The 26,356-nt window shown below is 38.8% G+C and overlaps 2 protein-coding genes and 2 long non-coding RNA genes across 4 annotated transcripts; all 4 read left to right on the plus strand.

Moving 5' to 3' along the window:
• The first annotated feature begins 30 nt into the window (after window positions 1-30).
• Window positions 31-574, plus strand: LOC127074105 (uncharacterized). The gene is made up of 4 exons (XR_007785924.1): window positions 31-107; window positions 195-271; window positions 371-404; window positions 494-574. It is a non-coding gene; the product is annotated as an uncharacterized LOC127074105 (long non-coding RNA).
• Window positions 575-594: 20 nt separating this feature from the next.
• Window positions 595-14,954, plus strand: LOC127074106 (uncharacterized). Its single transcript, XR_007785925.1, has 3 exons — window positions 595-900; window positions 14,721-14,775; window positions 14,932-14,954. It is a non-coding gene; the product is annotated as an uncharacterized LOC127074106 (long non-coding RNA).
• Window positions 14,955-15,436: 482 nt separating this feature from the next.
• Window positions 15,437-17,267, plus strand: LOC127136413 (DNA replication licensing factor MCM7). The gene is made up of 5 exons (XM_051062969.1): window positions 15,437-15,548; window positions 15,724-15,842; window positions 16,378-16,520; window positions 16,758-16,935; window positions 17,199-17,267. The coding sequence occupies exons 1-5, from the start codon at window positions 15,437-15,439 to the stop codon at window positions 17,265-17,267; spliced, it is 621 nt and encodes a 206-aa protein (XP_050918926.1).
• Window positions 17,268-23,039: 5,772 nt separating this feature from the next.
• On the plus strand, window positions 23,040-24,655 carry LOC127074107 (UDP-glucuronate 4-epimerase 5). Its single transcript, XM_051015398.1, has one exon. It carries the CDS (start codon window positions 23,196-23,198, stop codon window positions 24,504-24,506), a length of 1,311 nt encoding a protein of 436 aa, XP_050871355.1. The 5' UTR covers window positions 23,040-23,195; the 3' UTR covers window positions 24,507-24,655.
• The last annotated feature ends 1,701 nt before the right edge of the window (window positions 24,656-26,356 follow it).

Here is a 26,356-nt window from a genome sequence, read left to right on the forward strand (position 1 = left end):
TTACGCATTCAATTTCGTTTTGGGTATGTAGGAAATATGAAGAAATCACTCCACCAAAGGCGGTTGATTTCTGTCACATTACTGATAACACCTATGAGTTGAAAGAGGTAAATACCCTATTCATATACTTGGTGTTAGATAATTTCATTTTTATTACATGTCTTTGTTTATAATGTAAATTACTGTTAATGTAGGTTATAAAAATGGAAGCTGAAATACTTAAGTCACTAAACTTTGAAATGGGCAATCCTCATGTTAACACATTTCTAAAGTAAGTTCATTTTTTTTAATGTATGTTTGGACATCTAAAATCTTGTTGAAATTGAAGTAATTGGACTAATTGTTTTATTGTTCAATTTCTGTGTTTCAGTGAGTTTATTGGGTTTGCAACTGAGAATCAAAAGGTAAGTGAAAATGTTCATGAATTGTTTATTGATCATTTTAGAAACCTTTGTTATGTTTATTGATTTGTGGTTTGTATTTTCAAAATCAGACTTCAAAATTGCAAATGGAGTTTCTATGCAATTACCTTGCTGAGCTAAGCTTGTTGGACTATGAATGTATACGATTCTTGTCGTCTACTGTTGCTGCATCTGTTATATTTCTTGCCAGATTTATTATTCGACCTGGTGTTCATCCTTGGGTAAATATTCATCATTATTTACTTTAATCTATTTGTTTCTGTGATTGAGTTGGGCAATAATTTCTGTGATTAGAGGACTGATTACTAGCATCTTTATTGGCTTAATTTATAGTGTCATTGTGTTGAAACTGAACCTCACAACTGGTTTAGTCCCTAATCTCAATGTTTCAGTTGCACTTCTTGGTTTTGTGTTCATTAAACTTTGGACTAAGATTCTTGAGAAAGCAAATATTGTTTCAAAACCTTTCACTAGACAGGTGTCATACCCCAAAAATTACCCATCATTTTTCCTAAAAAAAAAAAAAAAACGAAAAAAAAAAAAAAAACGAAAAAAAAAAAAAATGATTTTAATTAATTAATTAATTAATTAAAATAAATAAATAAATAAAATATAACAAATTATTTTGGACTTGGGTCTCCCTCATTCCAAGCCCATTACCCACGAAATTAGTCTATAAATACTGAAGTTTCAGTAGGGGGAGTGACACTTGGAGGGACTTGGAGTTTACACTGGGAGATTCACTGGAGAAAGAAGGAAGAGAAGCAAAACACTCTGAGGTTTCCTTGGAACAAAACCTTGAGGAAAAAGAAAGAGAGAGAACAGAGAAGGACGGATAGAAACTTTGGCATAGGAACCCTGCCTACCCGGAGAATTCAGAGTAAAGAAACCCTGAAGGCAGCCCATCTGCACCGAAGCCACCGCCGTCCAATTCCCGCTGCCTAACTTATTCCGATACTACAAGTGGTCAATCCCTTCAACCTTGAATTGGCAAACAGGTTTGCGTATCTCTATTGTTTATACTTTCAATTGGCCATATCTACATATATAATGCATCATGATTAAATGTTGATATATAATTTGCTTTCGTATGGGAATTTAAATATGCCTGAATACCCTGAATGTTTGACCATGTTATTCCTGTGATAAAATGCCATAAAATTCAAAGTTCCTAACATGGGGCTGTTTTCAAATTCAAAATCCGTGGCCTTCGCTAGGCGAGGCAGAGGCGAACGAGACAGTACCTGATTCTTCTAGTCTTTTTTTTTTTGTTTTTATCATAGCCATGCATTATTCATCCTATCCTATTTATTGTTGTGATATTTCTCCGGTGTAATCTTCGATTGCACCCTGATTTGGTGTTCTAACATGTTTCTTTTTTGAGTTTCGTAAAGGTTCACATATCCCAGGAAAAGGTTATTGGCTAGGTATTCCACTTTATTTGTGGGATACCCTTGTGGAGTTTCACCCTAAATTAATTTTTAATGTATTAATTTCTAATGTATTAATTTTTTAATATATTATTTTTAATAATTTTAATGTGGAGTTTCATCCTAATTATATAATTAATTGTAAAACTTTGCCTTTGAATAAGTGATCTTGGACCTCTCTTTGTTGCCTTACGATTACGATATTACGGTCATGTCCCGCGAACGTGGGGATACCCTTAGCAAAGACCCTTCGGTTAAATCATCATAAAATAAATTATAGTCCCTCGGATGTTGCCTTCGAATATACAACTTTGTCCCTCGATGACCCTCCGATGTTGCCTACGGTTAAATGATGATAGTCCCTTCGAATGCTAAGGTATCCTCATAACTGTTGCCTTCAATGACCAATCGATGACCCTACGATGACCCTTTTACATCCAAAGGATAAAACTACTTATTTCTCAATAATAAGGACAGTTTTACCCTCATAAGGATAGGAAATGCCCGTAAAGACCTTGGGTCGGTATAACTCTTAATTGCTGGCTCACAACTTAAAACATTTTTTTTGCACCTCACACCTTTCAAAATGCCTTTAGAAAATCACCACTTGGTATACATTCATACTAGAATCATTACCGAGTTATATTTTTCTAAACAATTTTCAAAACTAAAACGGGATAACCACTTTGTATACATTCATACAAGAATCATTACGAAGTTAAATTCTCTTTTCAAAACAATTTTCCAAACAATTCACAAACACTTTTTTAGACAAAAATAATATAAGTGATCGAGCAATTAAGAGCCCATGGATAACCATGGATACAAAGGGTGCTAACACCTTCCCTTTGTATAATGTACCTCCCGAACCCAAAATCTAAACTAAGGTCTTTCCTGTTCTTTTCCACCTTTCCTTATTGGATAAAAGAAAAGTCGGTGGCGACTCTTGCTAACCGCGACATTGCGATTAAAACCACAAAAAAGTCCAGTTCACTGTATGACAGAACTGGCGACTCTGCTGGGGAATACTAAATATTTAAAAAGAGAGGTTACCTTAAAAACAAGATCACTTATTCAATTTGTCTGATTTATTTTTAAGGGATTGCTTGGGTATGTTATGCTTGAGTGAAAGATCCTACACCCGGATCTAGTGTACCTTAGGTAAGTAGCAAGAGATCATCGCGACTGTCCGGCGTATACTGGAATGGTCAAAATGATGGCTACGGTTAATGTGGCACTTTGGATGTCCTGATGTTCCTCATGTTAGTTGAGGAAATATTTGGCATTCGCGTGGTGTCATAAAAGCATTAACCAGACCTTTAGAACCCTAATTGACTCATCCTGGCCATTAGAAAGTAGTGAGATAACTGGCTTCGGTTCCGACTGGAGTTGGTTGAGACTCGATACTACACTCTTTGAGATTGGACTTTAGGGAAGCTTCGGTCAACCACTTGGTGTTGCACTGAAGTGGACTTAAGGAAAGGTCAATGATTTGAGATCCTTCTAGAACCCGGTTACTATTCTAAGACAGGTTGAACCAACCAAACTTCAGTGGGGAGGGTATTTACCTATGGAACTCACGCAAGCCTTAAAACCTAGGAATGATTGTTGTGTGACTTGCTTGTGCTTGTTATTTATCTAACAACATAACATCATAACATCATAACATCATGGCATTGTACTAACCATTTCAAGGATTTAGGGATTTAACTCTGCTAAAAAAAAACAAAAACAAAAGCAAAAACAAAAGAGAAAGAAAAAAAAAAGCTCTTTTTGTTAGTTTATGCAAAGTTAAATCCCGAAAGTCCTTGAAAACATTTCATACATTGCATTGCATCGCATAACAGGTATTCTAAAGGATCAGTGTTCTCACGATTTTCCTATCAAACAGATTCCAGCAGATTCAAACAGATTGAACAATGGCTCTCGAACAAACTGTCAAAGATCTCCAGGCCCAGAATGCTCAATTCCAGGAAATGATGCTGAGCTTATCTAAGGGGCAGGAAGAACTGAAAGCTCTTTTGATGGAGAAGAAGAAGGACCAGAAACCTGTGGGTTACATCAACCCGGGGAGAAGGCTTAAGGGACAGGTTACAGGAGTCAAGATTAGAATTCCGAAGGATTCAGAAGAAGAGACCGAGAATGATTCGGAAGATGAGAATCCTAATCTCGTCAATTCTGAGGACGACGATGAAGATTATGAACATGAACAGTACTCTCCGAAGGATGATAAGTACAAGTTGCTGGAAGAACGTATGCTAGCTATGGAGGGGCAGAAAGTGCCCGGTCTGGATTTCGAAAACTTGGGTCTGGTCTCTGATGTGGTCATTCCCCGCAAATTCAAGGTTCCCATTTTCACTAAGTATGATGGTGCCTCTTGTCCTCAGATGCATCTAAGGGCTTATGTGAGAAAGATTCAGCCGCACACTACTGATAAGAAACTGTGGATCCATTTCTTCCAAGAGAGTCTGTCTGGCACACAGTTAGAGTGGTATTATCAGCTTGAGAGCTCTAACATCCGCACATGGACTGATTTAGCAACAGCTTTCTACAAGCACTACCAGTATAATTCTGAGTTAGCGCCTACTCGGCTACAGCTACAAAATATGACTATGGGCTCTAAAGAAAGTTTCAAAGAATATGCTCAAAAGTGGAGAGATTTGGCTGGCAGAGTCAAACCCCCTATGACTGATCGAGAGTTAGTGGACATGTTCATGGGTACACTGACTGGCCCATTCTACAGCCATCTACTGGGAAGTTCCTCGTCAGGTTTCACTGAACTTATCTTGACAGGTGAACGGGTTGAAAGCGGCATTCGAAGTGGAAAGATACAGGCAGCTACTTCTGCAAGCACCAAAAAGTCCTATCAGGGAAAGAATGAATCAAATGCTGTGTACAGTGAGAGGAAGCATAACAAGAAGAATCGTGACCATACTGTTGGGGCAGTTACAATTGCCGCACCGCCATCTCAGAACTTCCAACACAAACAAGACAGGTCGAGAAGACAGTTTACCAAGATCAATATGACTTTAACCCAAGCACTGCAGAGTATGTTAAAGGCCAATTTGATTACCCTCAGAGGCCCTCCTGCAAATCCCAACACTACTTCTCCTCGTTATAATCCCAACGCCAGGTGTGCCTATCACTCCGATAGCCCCGGGCATGATACGAATGATTGCTGGTTGTTGAAGAACAAGATTCAGGATATGATCGACGCTGGAGAAATTGAATTTGATCCTCCGGCGACCCCCAATGTCATCACAGCACCTATGCCTAATCATGACCAGAATGTTAATGTTGTGGACGACAATTCTCACGTTACTGACGTTGCTGATTTAGCATCTCCTCTCCTGATCGTTAAGAAGAATTTATTGCAAGCTGGTTTATTTCCAGGTTGTGCTGAAGATTGCGATCTCTGTGTACTCCGACCCAATGATTGTTTGAAGTTGAAGAACGGCATTCAACGGCTGATGGATGATCGTACAATTCTATTTGAAAGGGTTCCTAAGGTGGACAACTCTATTGAAGAGGTATCTGTGATTGCTAGGTCCAAAGCTCCAGTGAAGATTACCGCTACTAGAGTGCCTGTGAAGATTACCGCTGAGCCCAAAGGGGCTCCCCTGATTATTACCGCACCTGGCCCCGTGCCATATTCCTCCAGCAAAGCTATTCCGTGGAACTATGGAGGCGACGTTTACATCCATGGCATAAAGCAAGTTGGTAGTTCTGCTAATCCTAATGATATTGTGGGGACTAGTAAAGTTACTCGAAGTGGAAGGATCTACTCCCCAGAAATCTCACCTCCCGCTCCCGAAATTCGAGGAAAAAGACCAGTCAATCCTCCTCAGTCAGAGACATCGGTCGAAGTTACTTCTGAAGATGTTGCCAAACAGGAAATGGAAGAGATGCTGAAAATCATCCGTAAGAGCGATTTTGATGTAGTGGAACAATTGGGGCATACTCCGTCTAAAATCTCAATGTTGTCCTTGTTATTATCCTCTGAATCCCATGCCAATGCATTGATGAAATTCTTGAAGACCGCTCATGTGCCTCAAGAAACATCCGTCGATCAATTCGAACATTATGTTGCTAATTTGACTGTTGACAATGGCCTAGGCTTTTCCGATGCTGACCTGACGCCAGCAGGAAAGAATCACAATAAAGCTCTGCATATCTCCATCGAGTGTGAGGGGATCACCCTGGCTCACGTGTTGATCGACAACGGCTCTTCCTTGAATGTGCTCCCGAAAGCTGTACTCGATAAATTTGACTACAAAGGCATTGAACTGAAACCTAGTGATGTTGTGGTGCGTGCTTACGATGGTGCGAAGAGTGTTGTCTATGGTGAAGTGGTTCTCCCTATCAAGATAGGACCTCAAGTCTTCAACACTACCTTTCACGTGATGGACATTCGTCCCGCCTACTCCTGCTTGTTGGGGCGCCCTTGGATCCATGGGGCAGGTGCGGTAGCTTCGTCGCTTCATCAAAAGCTGAAGTATCCAATAGCAGGCATGGTTGTCACTGTATGTGGAGAAGAAGAGTATATTGTCAGTAGTGTGCAAGCCTTCAAATACGTCGAGATGGATGGTGAATTCTTTGAGACTCCTTCTCAGTCATTTGAAGTGGTTCCTCCACCCAGTCCTGTCCTTAAGCCAACTCCCCTTGTGCCCAAGGTTGTTCGTGCTCCCCCTGTCATGATCTCTCTGAAAGATGCTCAAGCCGCGATTGAAAATGGTGATCGTGCTGGTTGGGGTCAACTGATCAATGTACCGTACAAGTCTGATAAAGCTGGCCTGGGGTTTAACTCTGGAAAGATAGTCAAAAATCAGATTAATGCTATGGAAGATGCTGATAGTGATTGCGACTTGGATAGCTGGATTTTCCCAACAATTGGTGACGGACTCAACAATTGGAAGACTGAAGACATTATCCCGATTTCCTTTAGTCAGGAGTAATTGTTATTGTTTATTCTAGAATTGCAAATTTTAATTTTCTTTTACAATCAAACTTCTTAAAGCATTGTGTCTATGCCCGAGGCACAATGGCTAATTTGTTAGGGGTTTTGTCATTTTCATAAGCATATTTATATTCAATAAATCAATGGACGTTTTGCATTCAAATATTGCGCTCTTTGTCTTTCCTATTATCTTTCAAACGAGCTATGTTTTCTTACACACACGCACGTAACGAATTGCAGATCCCTATCCACTCTGGATCCTGTTGATAATAGTTCTACTACTGTTCATTATGACTTTGAAAATCCGATCTACCGAGCCGAAGATGGAAGTGAGGAAGATTGTGAAGTACCTGAAGAACTTGCCAGAATGTTACTACAAGAAGAAAGGACTATACAGCCGCATGAGGAGTCAGTTGAGACTGTAAATCTGGGTACCGAGGTGGACAAGAGAGAAGTCAAAATAGGAGCAGGCTTGGAAATCAGTGTCAAAAGAAGATTGATTCAAATGCTACATGACTATGTGGAGATTTTTGCTTGGTCTTACGAAGACATGCCAGGGCTGGATACCGATATAGTAGTGCATCGTTTGCCGACGAAGGAAGATTGTCGTCCTGTTAAGCAAAAGGTTCGTCGCATGCGTCCTGAAATGTCCGAGAAAATCAAGGCCGAAGTCATGAAACAATTCGATGCTGGTTTTCTGGCGGTTACTTCTTATCCTCAATGGGTTGCTAATGTGGTACCAGTGCCAAAGAAGGATGGTAAGGTGCGAATGTGTGTGGATTACAGAGATTTGAATAGAGCGAGTCCCAAGGATGATTTCCCACTGCCACACATTGATGTTCTGGTAGACAACACCGCTCAACACAAGGTATTCTCCTTCATGGATGGATTCTCGGGTTATAACCAGATCAAAATGGCACCTGAGGACATGGAGAAGACTACGTTTGTGACGCAATGGGGCACCTTCTGTTATAAAGTAATGCCGTTTGGTTTAAAGAACGCAGGAGCAACGTACCAGCGTGCTATGGTGGTTTTGTTCCATGACATGATCCATCATGAAATAGAAGTATATGTGGACGATATGATAGCCAGGTCTCATACTGAAGAAGAACATCTCGATCATTTATACAAACTGTTTGAGAGGCTGAAGAAATACAAGTTGAGATTGAACCCGAACAAATGCACCTTTGGAGTAAGATCCGGTAAACTCTTGGGCTTTATTGTCAGTGGTAAAGGTATTGAGGTTGACCCGGCCAAGGTGAGAGCTATTCAAGAAATGCCAGTTCCCCGTACGGATAAAGAAGTCAGAGGTTTCTTGGGACGTTTGAATTACATTGCCCGGTTTATTTCCCATTTGACCGCTACTTGCAAACCCATCTTCAAGTTACTGAGAAAAAATCAAGAGATGATATGGAATGATGAATGTCAAGAAGCTTTCGACAAAATCAAGAAGTACCTCCAAGAACCTCCAATTCTGGTGCCACCAGTTGAGGGAAGACCTCTAATCATGTATTTAACCGTTTTAGAAAACTCAATGGGGTGCGTGTTGGGACAACATGACGAGTCCGGTCGAAAAGAGTATGCCATATACTACCTTAGCAAAAAGTTTACCGACTGTGAAACAAGATACTCACTGCTCGAGAAAACTTGCTGTGCTTTGGCCTGGGCTGCTCGCCGACTAAGACAGTATATGTTGAATCACACCACTTTGTTGATTTCTAAGATGGATCCTATCAAATACATATTTGAGAAACCCGCCCTCTCCGGAAGAATAGCAAGATGGCAGATGATTTTAACAGAGTATGATATCCAGTATACCACCCAAAAAGCAATCAAAGGAAGCGTGCTAGCTGATCATTTGGCTCATCAGGCCGTGAATGATTATCAGTCTATGAATTTTGAGTTCCCAGATGAGGATGTCATGCTTGTTACTGATTATGAAGAACCTGGACCGAATGAAGGACCCGAAGTGGGATCCCGATGGACTATGGTTTTTGATGGATCGTCTAACGCATTGGGCAACGGTATTGGCGTCGTGATCATTTCCCCCAAGGGTGGCCATACGCCTTTCACCGCTAGACTATGTTTTGAATGCACCAACAATATGGCTGAGTATGAAGCGTGTATTTTGGGACTCAGAGCTGCTATAGACCTAAGAATCAAGTTCTTGAAGGTGTACGGAGACTCAGCCTTGGTAATCAGTCAGGTCAAAGGAGAATGGGACACTAAACATCCGAATCTCATCCCTTATCGAGAACGGGTGTTGACATTAATCCCATACTTTGAAGAGATCACATTCGAATATATTCCACGAGAGGAGAACCAGTTGGCAGACGCATTAGCTACCATGTCATCTATGTTCAGAGTCAGATGGGACAATGAAGCTCCCCGGATTACCATTGAACGACTAGACGAACCAGCATATTGTTATGAACTTAACGCTGATGAAGTAGAAGAGAAGCCTTGGTACCACGAGATAAAAAGATATTTAGAAGCTCAGGAATACCCTGAAGGGACATCCATCAATGACAGGAAATTTCTGAGGAAGTTCTCCGCTAAATTCTTTTTGAGTAATGGAATATTGTACAAACGTAACCATGATTCGACTTTGCTTCGCTGTGTGGATAGAAAGGAATCAGAGAAGATTATGGAAGACATGCACGACGGTATCTTTGGGACTCATTCTAGTGGACATACAATGGCCAAGAAGATTCTGAGGTCAGGGTATTATTGGTCTACCATGGAAACTGATTGCCACCATCACTCCAGAACTTGTCATAAGTGCCAGATCTATGCGGATAAAGTACATGTGCCTCCTGCTCCATTAAACGTGTTGACCGCGCCGTGGCCCTTTGCAATGTGGGGCATTGATATGATTGGCGAGATTAAACCTACCGCCTCTAATGGACATCGTTTCATCCTTGTTGCTATTGATTACTTCACAAAGTGGGTGGAGGCAGCCTCATTTGCTTCTGTTACTAAGAATGTGGTGGCACGATTCATCAAGAACAGCCTCATCTGCCGATACGGCGTCCCTGAGAGAATTATCACTGACAATGGCACTAATTTGAACAACAAGATGATTACTGAACTCTGCACGCAGTTCAAAATAAAACACCATAACTCTTCTCCGTACCGGCCAAAGATGAACGGCGCTGTAGAAGCGGCTAATAAGAATATTAAGAAGATTATACAAAAGATGACGGTAACATACAAAGACTGGCATGAGATGTTACCATTTGCTCTTCATGGTTATCGTACTTCCGTGCGAACTTCGACAGGGGCAACTCCTTTCTCTTTAGTCTACGGAATGGAAGCCGTTTTACCAGTGGAAGTTCAGATTCCCTCTCTAAGGATCATGAAAGAGGCGGGCTTAGACGAGGACGAATGGATTCAGACTCGACTCGATCAGATAAATTTGATGGATGAGAAGAGACTTGCGGCTGTATGTCACGGGCAGATATATCAGAAGCGCATGACCAGGGCATTCAACAAAAAGGTCAAGAGACAAGTGTATCAAATTGGCGACTTGGTAATCAAACGCATCATCCTACCACAAACTGACCCCAGAGGCAAATGGACTCCCACATACGAAGGGCCATTTGTAGTTAAGAAGGTATTCTCAGGTGGAGCCATGATACTCGCTACAATGGATGGTGAAGACTTCCCACATCCCGTGAACGCGGACATAGTTAAAAAATATTACGCATAAAAGAGACCCGCTAGATCGACGTATCTAGGCAAAAGTAAGGGCATCCCGGCGAACCAAAAGGGTTCGGGCAAAAATTAGGGATATATAAAAAAAAATGTACACCCGGCAAGTCGAAAACCTGAAAAGGCGGCTTGGGCAAAAAAGGGTATCCTGGTGGACTGAAAACCTGAAAAGGCGGTCCAGGCAAAAATTAGGGATTAAAGCGTATGACTATGTCCCGTTCTCAGTCAACTTTCATCCAAGTTCGAGGGACTGACCAAGCCAATCACTTCCATCCGACAGCAGGGGATGAGATGCGTGAAGACATAATGACAGTAGTAGACTTAAAATCAATAGGACTTCTTCCACATAGCTTTCTCTTTGTTTTCGACAATTTCCTCTTACTAGGATTTCTGTCTCCTTGTACACAAATTGCCTGTTTATAGGCCTTCTTTCAAAATCAATACAACCTTCTTTCAAAAGATGCTTTTGTTTTTTCTTTTTCTATTTTGTTTGCGTAAACGTCCATTGATTTAATTTGAATTAATATATGCATTTGAATATGACCAATGTTTACCAAAATACATGCATAGAATAGCAATAGCAATTACTACAAGACTTCAGGATCGAGGATAAGGTCTAACCATGCTTCCAATGAATCCGCTACCAATTCTCTTCCCCAGCAAGCCTATTTTTCCCAGAAGAAATTGGCAGTATTCCCCGGCACAGCCAGCTATTCCCCAACAGAGGTCGGCATCGCCAGACAGGCTGATCATCTCATCCATCTCCAGCCCGACTCTGCTGAATATTTCCACCATCAGACAGAAATCAAGCATCCCCAGCCGAGAAAGGGTCATCGACACAAATGTCTCAAATCAGTAGATGGGGATTTATTTTCCCCAGTAGAGTCCCCAAGCAGAACTTCTCATACGCATAACTCATTCATTACATCCTTTCACAGCATACGCATGCATACAACATTCACATTTATTTTAGCATAACACGAAACATCTCATGCATCATGACATAGCATGAAGCTAACTTTTCTTTGCAGGTTAATTATCCTCCTGATATAGTCAAAGTAGAAGGTTCATTCAGACAGACACCTTTATCAATCACATTCAAGATTCAGATACATATTTCAAATACAGTTCATGGGAACATTCATTCTGACAACACTTCGATATCCTCCTAACGATGGCATCTCTAAGCCCATCCCAGACATTTATTGCAAGTACAACATATACAGGTTATCAGATACAGCCTAACGTACGGTTCATTCTGATTCAGCCCAACATATGACTTCTTCAGCAACTCCAATGCGGTCTAACGTACGACCCATTTGGACCTTCAAATCCTCAGATGCTGCCTAGCGTACGGTACATTCAGGGGTGTAGTCTAGCGTACGACTACTTTCTTTTTCAAATACAGCCTAACGGACGGCTCATTCTACAACTCGGATACGATCTAACGTATGATCCATTCTGAACTTCAACAACCCCAACGCGGTCTAACGTACGACCCGTTTGGATCTTACAACCCTCAGATGCTACCTAACGTACGGTACATTTCTGAAGTGTAGTCTGGCGTACGACTACCGCTTTCATCATCAGATGCGGCCTAACAGATGACTCATTCTGCGACGGTCTAACGTACGACCCGTTCGGATGTCCATCCCCTCAGATGCTACCTAACATACGGTACATTTCTGAAGTGTAGTCTAACGTACGACTACCCCTTTCATCATCAGATCCTACCTAACATACGGTACATTTCTGAAGTGTAGTCTAACGTACGACTACCCCTTTCGTCGTCAGATTCAGCCTAACGTACGGCTCATTCTGCAACTCAGATACGATCTAGCGTATGGTCCATTCTGATCCTTTATCCCCAACAGCGTATGACACACTCCGACTCCCCAGCGAAGTCGGCAGCCTAATGGATGACTCATTATACGGTCTAACGTACGACCCAGTGTGGCACCCATGTCTTCAAATTGGCCTAATATACGGCGCGATCTGAAGCTTTCGTCATCAAACCTCCCGGATGGCATCTTTAAGCCCATCTCCATCAAGACCAACTGTCGATTCTCAAGTGCAAATTTTTGGGGCATTCTAGTGTTCAATAATCTTCCACCTCCAGACCACGAATGGCATACACGCCATCCTAACTCTCTCGGTTCAAGAATATTGAACAGGGGCAGCTATCATACCCCAAAAATTACCCATCATTTTTCCTAAAAAAAAAAAAAAAAAAAAAAAAAAAAAAAACGAAAAAAAAAACGAAAAAAAAAAAAAAACGAAAAAAAAAAAAAAAAAAAAAAAAAAAAAAGAAAAAAAATTTTAATTAATTAATTAATTAATTAAATAATTAAAATAAATAAATAAATAAAATATAACAAATTATTTTGGACTTGGGTCTCCCTCATTCCAAGCCCATTACCCACGAAATTAGTCTATAAATACTGAAGTTTCAGTAGGGGGAGTGACACTTGGAGGGACTTGGAGTTTACACTGGGAGATTCACTGGAGAAAGAAGGAAGAGAAGCAAAACACTCTGAGGTTTCCTTGGAACAAAACCTTGAGGAAAAAGAAGAGAGAGAACAGAGAAGGACGGATAGAAACTTTGGCATAGGAACCCTGCCTACCCGGAGAATTCAGAGTAAAGAAACCCTGAAGGCAGCCCATCTGCACCGAAGCCACCGCCGTCCAATTCCCGCTGCCTAACTTATTCCGATACTACAAGTGGTCAATCCCTTCAACCTTGAATTGGCAAACAGGTTTGCGTATCTCTATTGTTTATACTTTCAATTGGCCATATCTACATATATAATGCATCATGATTAAATGTTGATATATAATTTGCTTTCGTATGGGAATTTAAATATGCCTGAATACCCTGAATGTTTGACCATGTTATTCCTGTGATAAAATGCCATAAAATTCAAAGTTCCTAACATGGGGCTGTTTTCAAATTCAAAATCCGTGGCCTTCGCTAGGCGAGGCAGAGGCGAACGAGACAGTACCTGATTCTTCTAGTCTGTTTTTTTTTGTTTTTATCATAGCCATGCATTATTCATCCTATCCTATTTATTGTTGTGATATTTCTCCGGTGTAATCTTCGATTGCACCCTGATTTGGTGTTCTAACATGTTTCTTTTTTTGAGTTTCGTAAAGGTTCACATATCCCAGGAAAAGGTTATTGGCTAGGTATTCCACTTTATTTGTGGGATACCCTTGTGGAGTTTCACCCTAAATTAATTTTTAATGTATTAATTTCTAATGTATTAATTTTTTAATATATTATTTTTAATAATTTTAATGTGGAGTTTCATCCTAATTATATAATTAATTGTAAAACTTTGCCTTTGAATAAGTGATCTTGGACCTCTCTTTGTTGCCTTACGATTACGATATTACGGTCATGTCCCGCGAACGTGGGGATACCCTTAGCAAAGACCCTTCAGTTAAATCATCATAAAATAAATTATAGTCCCTCGGATGTTGCCTTCGAATATACAACTTTGTCCCTCGATGACCCTCCGATGTTGCCTACGGTTAAATGATGATAGTCCCTTCGAATGCTAAGGTATCCTCATAACTGTTGCCTTCAATGACCAATCGATGACCCTACGATGACCCTTTTACATCCAAAGGATAAAACTACTTATTTCTCAATAATAAGGACAGTTTTACCCTCATAAGGATAGGAAATGCCCGTAAAGACCTTGGGTCGGTATAACTCTTAATTGCTGGCTCACAACTTAAAACATTTTTTTTTGCACCTCACACCTTTCAAAATGCCTTTAGAAAATCACCACTTGGTATACATTCATACTAGAATCATTACCGAGTTATATTTTTCTAAACAATTTTCAAAACTAAAACGGGATAACCACTTTGTATACATTCATACAAGAATCATTACGAAGTTAAATTCTCTTTTCAAAACAATTTTCCAAACAATTCACAAACACTTTTTTAGACAAAAATAATATAAGTGATCGAGCAATTAAGAGCCCATGGATAACCATGGATACAAAGGGTGCTAACACCTTCCCTTTGTATAATGTACCTCCCGAACCCAAAATCTAAACTAAGGTCTTTCCTGTTCTTTTCCACCTTTCCTTATTGGATAAAAGAAAAGTCGGTGGCGACTCTTGCTAACCGCGACATTGCGATTAAAACCACAAAAAAGTCCAGTTCACCGTATGACAACAGGAGAATACCATTATTCAGACTTGTGCTGTTGCATGCTACAGTGCTTCTTATGGAGGTCATTGTTATGATTTTTTGCCTTTTCAATTCAATTGTTATGGTTTAAAGTTTAAAGTCTGGCTAAAAGTTATTTCAGCCAAACTTCGAACTTGTTTACTGACGATTGATTAAACCTTGGCTAGTAGTTTTCTAAATTTTACTTGTTTATATGTAGGTGGTTTTGGGTCTTACCGCCGGCTGAAATAGTTATTTACTTTTAGTTCACTCTTTTTTCCTCAATTGGTTGTTGTCATTTGTGTGTGAAGGAGACTTTTGCCTGACATTTTCAGATTTCTTGAGGTACGGGGAACCTTCAATTATAGTTTAACATGCTTTGAACAAAAATGTTGTGAATTATCGGCGATAGCGATACTATCGCACTGTCGCATAGCGGGATTTGAACAATCGTGATACTGGCGTGTTGCAACATCTTGATTTTGCAGAGTAATTTGTACTATCGCACTGTTGACTGTTAACCCTAATTTGTACTTTTTTTTGTTTACTTTCGTTTCAGCAAGATGTTGCGAACCACAAAACTCGATCTGTTGAAATTGATCTCGACGACTTAATGAACGTTAGTTTTATTGACCTTTCACTGTATTGTGATTGTGCGTTCTAAGCTTTAGTTACCGTTGATGATTTTAACTGATGTGTTTGTTTTTTCCAGTACAAGGATCTAGATGAGGATTTTTGCTGATGCCATTGATGAGCTCATGCCGGAGCCTACTGAGGCGTTTATTGATGATGACCATGACATTTTGATGACTCAGAGGTCTGATGAAGGAACTGAAGGTGCTGATGGGTCTGACCCGCACCAGAAGATGCCTTCTGAAATCAAACGCTTTTTGTAAGACTCCAGATTTTTTGGGCTATTCAATTACTAGTGTTTTGTAATGATGTATTATTTTGTGCTAATTTGTTTCATAAAAATTATAAAACCTGTTTTCTGTGCTATTTTCTGTGCTAGCTTCAAACATTGGCCAGCTTGTAAGATTAGCTGGTATAGTCACTCGATGCTCTGATGTCAAACCATTGATGCAGGTTGCTGTGTACACCTGTGAGGATTGTGGCTTTGAAATCTACCAGGTAGTTTATTAGAGTAATGCGAGAACTGTTTTATATAGAAAAGGAAATGAAATTGTTCAGTTCTGGTATCTGGATTAGGATTTGGAGGTCAGAAGGTTAATCAACTATGTTAAGTATTACTACTATAATTTATTTATAAGTATGATTAAACTTTGTTAGATTTTTGGGATGGATTTTTTTGGGATGGATTTTTTTCCAAGAGTTAGCTGAACATGTTCCAAAGGGTCATATTCCTCGAACAATGACTGTTCATCTTAGGGGAGAACTCACTAGAAAGGTTTGCTATTCCCTTCCAATGGAACTGAACTAACATTACTATGTCAATTGTTATCAAGTACCTGAAATGTGTCAATACATAGTTGTATTCCTTTAATATGAACTTGACCTTACCTGACAATCATATGAATAAAGTTATCTCATAAAACACCAGGGCACTAATCATGATTAATAATTACAATGATTTGGTGTACATATTGAAGTTTAACTGGCTATATTTCTGCTACTGTTTACTAACTTGCTCATTGTGTATTATCAGGTAGCTCCGGGTGATGTTGTTGAACTATCAGGGATTTTTCTTCCTATACCTTATGTTGGTTTTAGAGCAATGCGTACTGGCCTAGTTGCTGACACATACTTAGAGGCCATGTCTGTTTCTCATTTTAAGAAAAAATATGAAGAGTAAGTTACACTTGCAGATCTTTTATTTTATAATAACCAATCCCTTTATTTTTACCCCACTTCCAATACAGCAGTGCTTCTTGGACTTTTTATTCCATTTTTTGCTTGGGTTGCTGTCTACTGGGATATTGTCATGACTTGTTTGCGCGCAATGAAATTTATGCCTAGTTAATCTTATTACAGTAGTTTGGGGAATGTAGTTACATGCAGCTTCCTAATAATTTAATTATGTCATAGATATGAACTTAGAGGAGATGAGGAAGAGCAGATCAAACGTTTAGCAGAAGATGGTGATATCTATGATAAGCTGGCAAGGTCACTAGCTCCTGAAATTTTTGGACATGAAGATATTAAGAAAGCACTGCTGCTGCTTCTTGTTGGTGCACCCCACCGGCAATTGAAAGATGGAATGAAGGTAATAAACTTCATATTATTTGAAGCGCACATGTTTAATGGAGCTTAAGATTTACATAAAAATAATCATGTTGAATTATTAGGGATAAAGACATGATATCATTTATTAAATTGTAACGGTATTAGTGATTTGTATGAAATTTTTGTTTTATTTCCTCCCTCAAACTTTATGCTAAGTTTGTTCTGCTTTTGATTTAATTTATGTTGTCTGTGTTGGAGTACACAACTAAATAACTAAATATTATAAATTTCATTTAATTGCAGATTAGAGGAGATCTACATATATGTTTGATGGGGGATCCTGGTGTTGCCAAAAAATTTCGTATACCTTAGACAGCACTTTTGTAAAAAGCGTTGTCTAAGGGGGGGATTAGAAAGCGCTTTAGGCAAAAGCGCTGTCTAAGGGGGGGGGGGGGGGGGGGGGGGGGGGGGGCTTAGACAGCGCTTTTTGAAAAGCGCTGTCTAAGGTATACCTAAAAAAATTAAAATAGGAGGGTCTTAGAAAGCGCTTTTGGCCAAAGCGCTGTCTAAGGGGGTGGGGCTTAGACAGCGCTTTTCAAAAGCGCTGTCTAAGGTATACCTAAAAAATTTAAAATAAGAGGGTCTTATAAAGCGCTTTTGGCCAAAGCGCTGTCTAAGGGGGGGGGGGGGCTTAGACAGCGCTTTTAAGATTTAAAAAAGCGCTGTCTAAACCTTTAGCAGCGGAGGTTTAGACAGCGCTTTAAAGCGCTGTCTAAGGCTAAAAAAAGCACTGTCTAAGGTCTTGTTTGTTGTAGTGGTTGTCCGTAACTGGATAACCATAAAGAGAGTTGATGGGTACTCCACGAAGCATGCTGAGGGACATGGGTGACCTAGATGGAATTTGCCCATCCTGCGTAACAGGATAAATGTCTATGGGCCCAATATTGAACTGGACAAGGATGACACGGTCTATGCCTTGTGTTCAATATAGACATAAGGGAAAAAGGGTAATTATACACATAATTACTATCACAGAAGGACTTGTCAGATCACATGACATTTTTGTGTCTTGGGGAGCAGTGATGTGTTGCTAGATACCGCTCACTGTTTATTATGTTAAATATGTGATTTAATATAATTGTCAACGCCGCGAAAACCTATAGGGTCACACACAAAGGACGGATTGATGAGAGGTAGAGTAATTAAGGAATATTGTGATGTACGGTTCCCTTAAGTGAATTATAGAATATCGTAAGGTACGGTGTACTTAAGTAGAATACGAAATATGGTAAGGTACCAAACACTTAAGTGATTTTGGCATATGGGCCATATACACTTGAGTGGGTTTTTTAGCTTGAAACCAACACAAGTGGTTCTATAAATAGAACCTTTGTGTAGAAGCATTGTCACTCTTGCTTTCAATTTCGTTTCTCTCTCTCCCACTCAAAGCCTTCATTCGTAGTAGCTAGCACTGAGATTGAAGGAATCCGTTCGTGTGGACTGAGTAGAGACGTTGTCATCGTTCAACGTTTGATCATGCCCATTCGTAAGGATCATTAAATGGAGAAAATTTTAAATTCCGCTGCGCCTTGGATGACAATTCTCCTTCAATCTTTATATGGAAATTCAAACCTAATCGATTGATAAGCTTCTACAGGTTGGTGAGCAAGGTAGTCAGACATAACACTCCCCTTTATAACTTTCTGGGTCACATATTGGATGTCATACTCAGTTGACAACATTTGCCAACGAGAAATTCTACCAGTGACAACAGGATTTTCAAAAATATACTTTATTGGATCCATCTTGGATATCAACAAAGTGGTATGGAAAACCATATATTGTCTTAGGCTTCGAGTAGCCCAAGCCATAACACAACAAGTTTTCTCCAAGAATGAGTATCTGGTCTCACACTCAATGAACTTCTTGCTCAAATAGTATATTGCATGTTCTTTTCTGCCTGTGTCGTCATGCTGACCCAAAACACAACCCATAGATTCATCTAGTACCGTGAGATACATAATAAGAGGCCTACCAGGAAAAAGTGGTATGAGGATCGGTGGTTCTTGTAAATACTTTTTATTTTGTCAAATTCCGCTTGACAATCATTGTTCCATACGATCGACTGATTTTTCCTGAACAATTTGAAGATTGGCTCACAGGTAGATGTTAAATGAGAGATAAATTTGGAGATGTAATTAAGCCGACCAAGGAAACCTCCGACTTCTTTCTCAATTCTGGGAGGTGGCATATCTTGGATTGCTTGAACTTTATCGGGATCAATGAGTTAGGGTTTTAGTCAATCTCATGATCAAAAGTCAACCTCTACAGTAAATCCCATGATTAAGGTCTTCAAACTAAGCATGAAGCTCCATAATCAATCTCCTAACACATGAACCCACAATTAGGGTTTAGTGGTCAAATCAAAGCTCCAAAAGTCAAATACAAAGTCCCATAGTAGCACATTCAAGAATTAGGGTTTTGATGTAATGATGAATGCCAAGTTGTGATCTCCTTGCATCGAAGTCCCAAAGATCAAGAAATTAGAGTTTCACCCCATTGATTCCACACGAAGAGCCATACCACATCTATAGGGTTTGATCCACAAGTAAACCCTAGATTTTGTTAGCCACAAGATTTAAATCTATGATGATTATGAAAAAGTGTTAACATGAATGAATGATTCACATGAATGAGACATGAGTGAGTGCAGATGAATCTTAAGTCATAGGTTAAATGAAAAATGACAAATGGATGAAATTTTTTGGGGTATGACACTTACACCATCTTCATATTTGTATTTGACCTCATTATTCAAACAAGTAAAATATCCTTTGACTAAGAGCTCTGATACCATTCTAATGGAAAATTAATACACAATAATAAACCAATACGTAGAAAATATCTCCACTATAATCAAATAAGGGTACAAGAGAGGCTCAAAGTGATTCACAAACTAGTGCTAACAACCGCAAAATCACAAAGCGAAATAGCTTACAAATAAGAAACAAGAAGCCAAAAATACCCAAATTTGTAGCTTCAGTGTGAAGTCAATATCTCTAAACTCAGACTTTGCTTTGAAGATCCAAACGGTCAAAAGGTAGACACAGGCGCTGTGAACCTGCCATCCACAAATGAGCTCGATCTAACAGATAATGAATTCAGAATCGCCGATTTACTGAGAGTGATTGAAGAAAAAGGAAATATATTTCTTTCATATTTTCTCTCTTTTGAAGTTGATTTTTGTATCTTTTTTTCTCTCTCTCACATTAAATTGATTCTCTCCACTTATAATAATCCACGTATAATAAATGAGACACAAATTGATCAACATATTTGAATCTTTCTTCATAAATTCCAACCATAATAATTTTAACAGAAACACAACTAATAATTTTTCTTACAATTTATTTTTATGCTTTACATTTGTTAAATTTTTATTACTAGTTTAATAGCTTAAAAAACTCAATTTCATACTAAAATTACTTTTGAAATTAAAAGAAATTTATAGCCGTGAAAGAAAGTTCATTCTTTAATATAATAATTTAAAACAAAAAGATAATCATAACTAAAACAATTACTCTATTCTTGAAGCTAAATTTCAAATTTAAAAACAATATAATACAAAAGTTTATTCACACCAAGTGTCACCATATCAACATATGAAACAAAAATTGTGGGGGCATGCTACACAGCTTTTAAAACGGATAATGTTATAAGATGCCCACCCACTGATTACGATTACACAAAGATTGAAAAACCCACCCACCGTTACAGCGCACACACATCTGTGGTGCAGTATGCAACGAAAAGGAAAAAATATAAAATTAAATAAATTGTTTACTCAAATAACCTATCTTTTAAAAAAAATTCTCAAAATAATTCATTTTTAAACTACCCCATTTTGAAGAGGTGACACCGATGAATTGACGTCTGCTTTCTAAACTAAAGAGGTGACGTCAATTGGATTGACTTATGCATCTAGTATTGTCAATTCAATTGACACATGTGTTTTAAAGGAGATGCCAATTAGTCTGACACCTATTTGTGTTGCGTATTTTTTTTATAAAAACAATATACATTTTAGATAAAAGTCAAAATCAGACCAATTGATATTAATATTAATATGCATTTACATACGATAACCAAAAAGACTAATGTCGTTGATCGGAATGACCTAACCGACCTCCAGTATCACATCCCCTATCTACCCAAACGTGTGACCCTAACCCATGTTGATGATTCACCCTAGGTGTTTGAGTATTTGAGGGGCCAAAAACATCACCACCACCTGCAGGAGATTGCCTAAGATATTCAGACAAATCTGCGTAGTCCTGTGTATGCAATGAAGCGCTACCGCCATAGTTGAGTTCGTGACCCATGCCAGAGCAGTTGGATTGTGTTTGAGTTATTGGAGGGCGACCAGGACAAATGAAGGGCGACATTGGTGTGAATGATGCGTCGATGAAAAGTTGAAATGATTGTTGTGGTGTTTGGTAGCCATATGGTTGTTGCATGTTTTGGTTTTGTGATGTTTGGGCTTATTTGCTATAGTAGGAGGAGAGACGGTTAGTGTTAAATGACCGCTGAGTGTTTTGGCTAAGACGACTATGGTAAGGTGATATGTTGGGTGCATAGAGATGATTATCTACTTGTTGGTGGTGGTACCGGGTATGCTCTTGGTATTGTGGTTGAGTGTTTGGCATGTTAGGATCGTAGGTTTGTGTGTTTGTGGACCAAAAATTTTGATGGATAAAGGGTTGTGAGTAACCAGTCTGACAATGTTGTTAGGGGTTAGATGTTGAACCTTCTTGTGTGTAAGTTACCTGACGTGGGTTATATAGGTACATATCCTCGACGAGGAACTCAAATCCAACCGATATGTACCAATCCATATAATTACGAGTTGATTTTTCTTTGGTTGACATCACATCGTCAATTAAGACATGGTCTTGTAGGTGTTTTCATTTTCGACACTCAAATCTAGAGAAGTTTTGCTAAAGGTTAAAGTTCCATTGGTCGTTAACTTTTCGTAGATGCCATTCTCCGAGGTTTGTCGGATGGTAAGATTATGTAGTATATGTAAACCCGATCATAATAAGAAAAAATGTCTCAATCTAGAAGCAACCTATGTATCATAATTTAGTACCTCCTTTCAATTTAAACATCACTCCAACTTAAACATACTTAAAATCGAACATGTCTGAATGAACAACACAAACAACAAATATCACTCCAACTTAAACATACTTAAAACTGAACAGGTCTGAATAAACAACACAAATAACAAATATCAAAATAAATAAAAATACTTAACCACACCATTTAAAAACAACATTTCTAACTGATTACAATAATCAAACTGATGACATTGGGTCCAAACATCACTTCCCCCGCATCCTTATCATTTTTTGCTCGCACTCAACCACGTACGACATCGAGTTCAGGTATGTTTCCGCTAACCAACGAACCAACCCCCTCTTTAGTTGCTCGAAACAATAGATGTTCCAAAACATCATCTCCATCGGAGACTTACCTCTCGAATAAATCACTTTTTCATAGCGTCGACGAAGACGAAACATGTTTGTAATATAATGAAAAGAGACGTGGAAAAATGAATCATACAACAAATCTATTTAAACAAAAAAATTATCCAATACACAGATACGCCAGATCAATTGGCACCTCCTTTTACTTTATACACATGGGCGTCAATTGGATTGGCAGCACCATGTGACGTAGCCAATTCAATTGACACTCCCTTTTTAATAAAGATATAAGCCAATTGATCCGACACCTATGCCTTAACTTTTTTTTTTTTTTGAAAGTGAGATAGTTTAGGAAATAATTTGAAAAGTGGATTATTTTGAGATTTTAAAAAAAAAAATAGGATATTTGAATAAAAAATTCTAAATTAAATTAGTAAAACATTTAAGCCATGTCCAAACTGTTCTTGCGCAAAGCTCCGAATCCCTTAATTGGTTTTTTTCTTTCTTTTAAGTCTATTAATTGGTGTTAATGCAAGGTAACAAACACTAATTTTCTTTTACTATAATTAGTGTTGACTAATACTTAATACTAGTATTTTTTACCTAACAACTAAATATTTAGTGTGCATATTTAGGAAAGGTACCAAATTATCTCACCGCATAAACGTGTGCTATAAAAATAAATAAAACGCGTCTATACTCTATCCTATAGTGGTCACAGTGTTTATAGTGGAAAAAGAAACAGTGAGGGTTTTACAGAAGAAAAAAACCAAACAAAAAACAAAAAAATAGAAAGCAAAAAGTGAATGAAATGGTGCAGCAGATGAATGAAGCATCACCACCGTCAACTCCGGGAAAGTTAAAACCAGAAAAACCACATCACATTCATCGCTTCAGAATCCATTCTTCACATTCAAGGCTCACACTATTCACCTCTCTTTTCCTCGCTTTTATTCTCCTTATTTTCCTTTTCACTTTCACTTCTCCGCCGCCGCCAACCACCGCGCCCCGCCGTGTTTTAGGTGATTCATGGGGCGGCTCTCAGTGGGAGCGTCTTGTTTCGAAATCGGCTCGCCGGAATTCTGCCTCGGGACATACTGTTCTTGTTACCGGCGCTGCTGGATTTGTCGGTGCTCATGTCTCCCTCGCTTTAAAGCGCCGCGGTGATGGTGTTCTTGGTATTGATAATTTTAATCGGTATTACGATCCTAACCTAAAACAAGCACGGAAGAAGCTTCTCGAACGCGCCGGAGTTTTCGTTGTTGACGGTGATATAAACGACGGTCGTCTCCTCAAGAAGCTTTTCGATGTGGTTCCGTTTACTCACGTGATGCACCTCGCGGCGCAGGCTGGTGTTCGTTACGCTATGCAAAACCCTGGCTCGTACGTTCACAGTAACATCGCTGGTTTTGTGAATCTTCTAGAAGCTTGTAAATCGGCGAATCCTCAGCCGGCAGTTGTTTGGGCTTCGTCGAGTTCCGTTTATGGTCTGAATTCGAAAGTTCCGTTTTCGGAGAAAGACCGAACGGATCAACCGGCGAGCCTCTACGCTGCAACAAAGAAAGCCGGGGAAGAAATCGCGCATAGTTATAACCATATCTACGGACTTTCTATAACCGCGTTGCGGTTTTTCACGGTTTATGGACCTTGGGGTAGACCTGACATGGCGTATTTCTTTTTCACCAAGGATATTTTGAAGGGGAAGGTGATAACAGTGTATGAATCACCAGATGGTGGAAGTGTGGCTAGGGATTTCACTTACATTGATGATGTTGTGAAGGGTTGTTTAGGGGCTTTGGATACTGCAAAGAAGAGTACTGGTAGTGGTGGAAAGAAAAAGGGTTCAGCTCAATTTAGGGTTTTCAATTTGGGGAATACTGCACCTGTTCCTGTGAGTGAGCTTGTTGCTATATTGGAGAAGCTTTTGAAGGTTAAGGCAAAGAAGAAGATTCTTCCTATGCCGAGAAATGGCGACGTTAAGTTTACTCATGCTAATATTAGTTTGGCTCATAGGGATCTTGGTTATATACCTACCACTGATTTGGAAACAGGGTTGAAGAAGTTTGTGAAGTGGTATCTTGAGTTTTATTCTACTGGGTTTTACAAGAAGGGATCTTGGTGATTCTTTTGCATTGTTGCATTTGTTATTGCTTCTTTTTCTTTTACATTTTCGTCTTCTATTGTATGCTTGTCTTTTAGATTAGTCCATGTACATTCTTCAATTGTGATTTGAGAGATCAAATTCATATGATATTACTAATTATGTGTTTATGTTCCCTTTCTTTTATGTTTTTTTTTGAGTTCGAATAGTTGCATAGTAATCTAAAACTGTGATTGGATAAGCAATTTAATTAATTATTAAAATAAGCTAGTATGGTTGAGCATTTCATTAAGCACCAGGTTTTTAATAACAGTTGTGGTCGCGATTCTTGATATTGCGGAGAATTGTAGTAAAATGTTGTGGACATGGCCGCAATTTGGGCCGTGTTGAGGTTCAGGTTTCAACAATTTTAAAAATCATCATTCTGACCTTTACCTGTAACCTTTACTACATTATTCCAGGAACTTGTTGAAGTAAGTCCAAATTAGCTTCTGAAAATCTTGACAGGTTTTTGAGTGTGGTGGTAGTATTCAAAATAGAAGGGTAAGGGCTTATGTCTTGACAGTGTAAAATCTTCCAAACACCCTTTTACTTTTGATGAAGTTGTTTTGCTTTGTTTTTTAGGTTTAAACTAGCCTGTCAGCTGGTGACAAATTAATTGTCTGCTTTGAGGATATAATGCAGGTATTGTTGCTATATGATTCTGTATATGTTTGCTTCAGTGTTTAGTTCTCGCCAAAACTCACGGTCGAAAACCGTTTTTTGATTTCTAACGCAGAACCAAACTAACTATTTGTTGTTGTTAGTTTTCAAAGTTAAATGAGATTGCTACTTCTTGCCATCCTGCAGGTATATACAATGGACTCATGCCCTGTTTAATTTTAGAGTGACAATTACTAATACCATATAACCTATTTGGTTTTAACATATTAATGTGGTATGGTGGCAGTTGAGTTTAGGTTGATAATAATCTACTACTTGACAAGTGATCATTGCTATTAAGTTGTACTTGAAAAGAACAAAAATGATAAACATGGATTTGGTCATGTCACTCTGTAGTCATGTGAATCATAATGATATAAACATTCAAGGAAGTTTGATGACAATGAACTTTTGAATCAAATACTTGCCAGAAATTTATGTTTCCTTCACATTTCATTGGTAGTTTGGTCTGGATCTTAAATCATATGCAGTATGAATTGATATTTTTTGTGCAGATATCAGTTTTTTGGGTTTCCATAGGTTTCCTCTTCCGGAATAGTCCTTTTTGAAGCGTCTCAGACACGAAACATGTTCAAGTGCATGTGAGAGTAACATGACAGAGAACCTGCTGCAGCAACCGTAAAGGGGTGGAAATGCAAAATTCCTTTTGATTTCTGGAACTTCCATATCAGGTAGACAGTTGTAAATTGTAATAGCAAAAGGGTCACAATCCTTTGTTTGGAAGGAAAACTTGTTGCTTTCAAACATAAAGTGACTTAAAGAAGCATTTGGTTATATATTAACTGCAGTACTAATTATGAAATGTTTCAGTTGTTCATAGTTAGTACCACTTCATTTTTCTGGTACAGATTGATTGGTGACATGTGATCTTGTTGCAACTCTTAGGTCATTGTCCTATAGGGATTGAAGAAGCTTCATACCAAACTCACTAATGACTTAACTGATTCTTATTCTAAAAATGGGTCAAATGGCTTATTGTTGAAAGATGTAATAAGCCAAACATGTAAAATGTCACTTGTTAATAATCAAACTTATGGGACCTGATATTTAATTCATTTAAGAAATGAGTTGAAGTTTGTCCCTCAAGCTTTGATTGCTCATTAGATACCTCACTCACTCATTACTGCTTGGAAGATCATCTACTACCT

This window comes from Lathyrus oleraceus, chromosome 4 (genome assembly GCF_024323335.1).
Source record: "Lathyrus oleraceus cultivar Zhongwan6 chromosome 4, CAAS_Psat_ZW6_1.0, whole genome shotgun sequence".
Classification (NCBI taxonomy): Eukaryota; Viridiplantae; Streptophyta; class Magnoliopsida; order Fabales; family Fabaceae; genus Lathyrus; species Lathyrus oleraceus.

Coding starts and splice junctions, on each gene's coding strand:
- LOC127136413 (XM_051062969.1), top strand. CDS start 15,437: ATGAGGATTTTTGCTGATGCCATTGATGAGCTCATGCCGGAGCCTACT. Junction 15,549..15,723: donor GTCTGATGAAGGAACTGAAG/GTGCTGATGGGT, acceptor TTTCTGTGCTAG/CTTCAAACATTGGCCAGCTT. Junction 15,843..16,377: donor GTGGCTTTGAAATCTACCAG/GTAGTTTATTAG, acceptor GTGTATTATCAG/GTAGCTCCGGGTGATGTTGT.
- LOC127074107 (XM_051015398.1), top strand. CDS start 23,196: ATGGTGCAGCAGATGAATGAAGCATCACCACCGTCAACTCCGGGAAAG.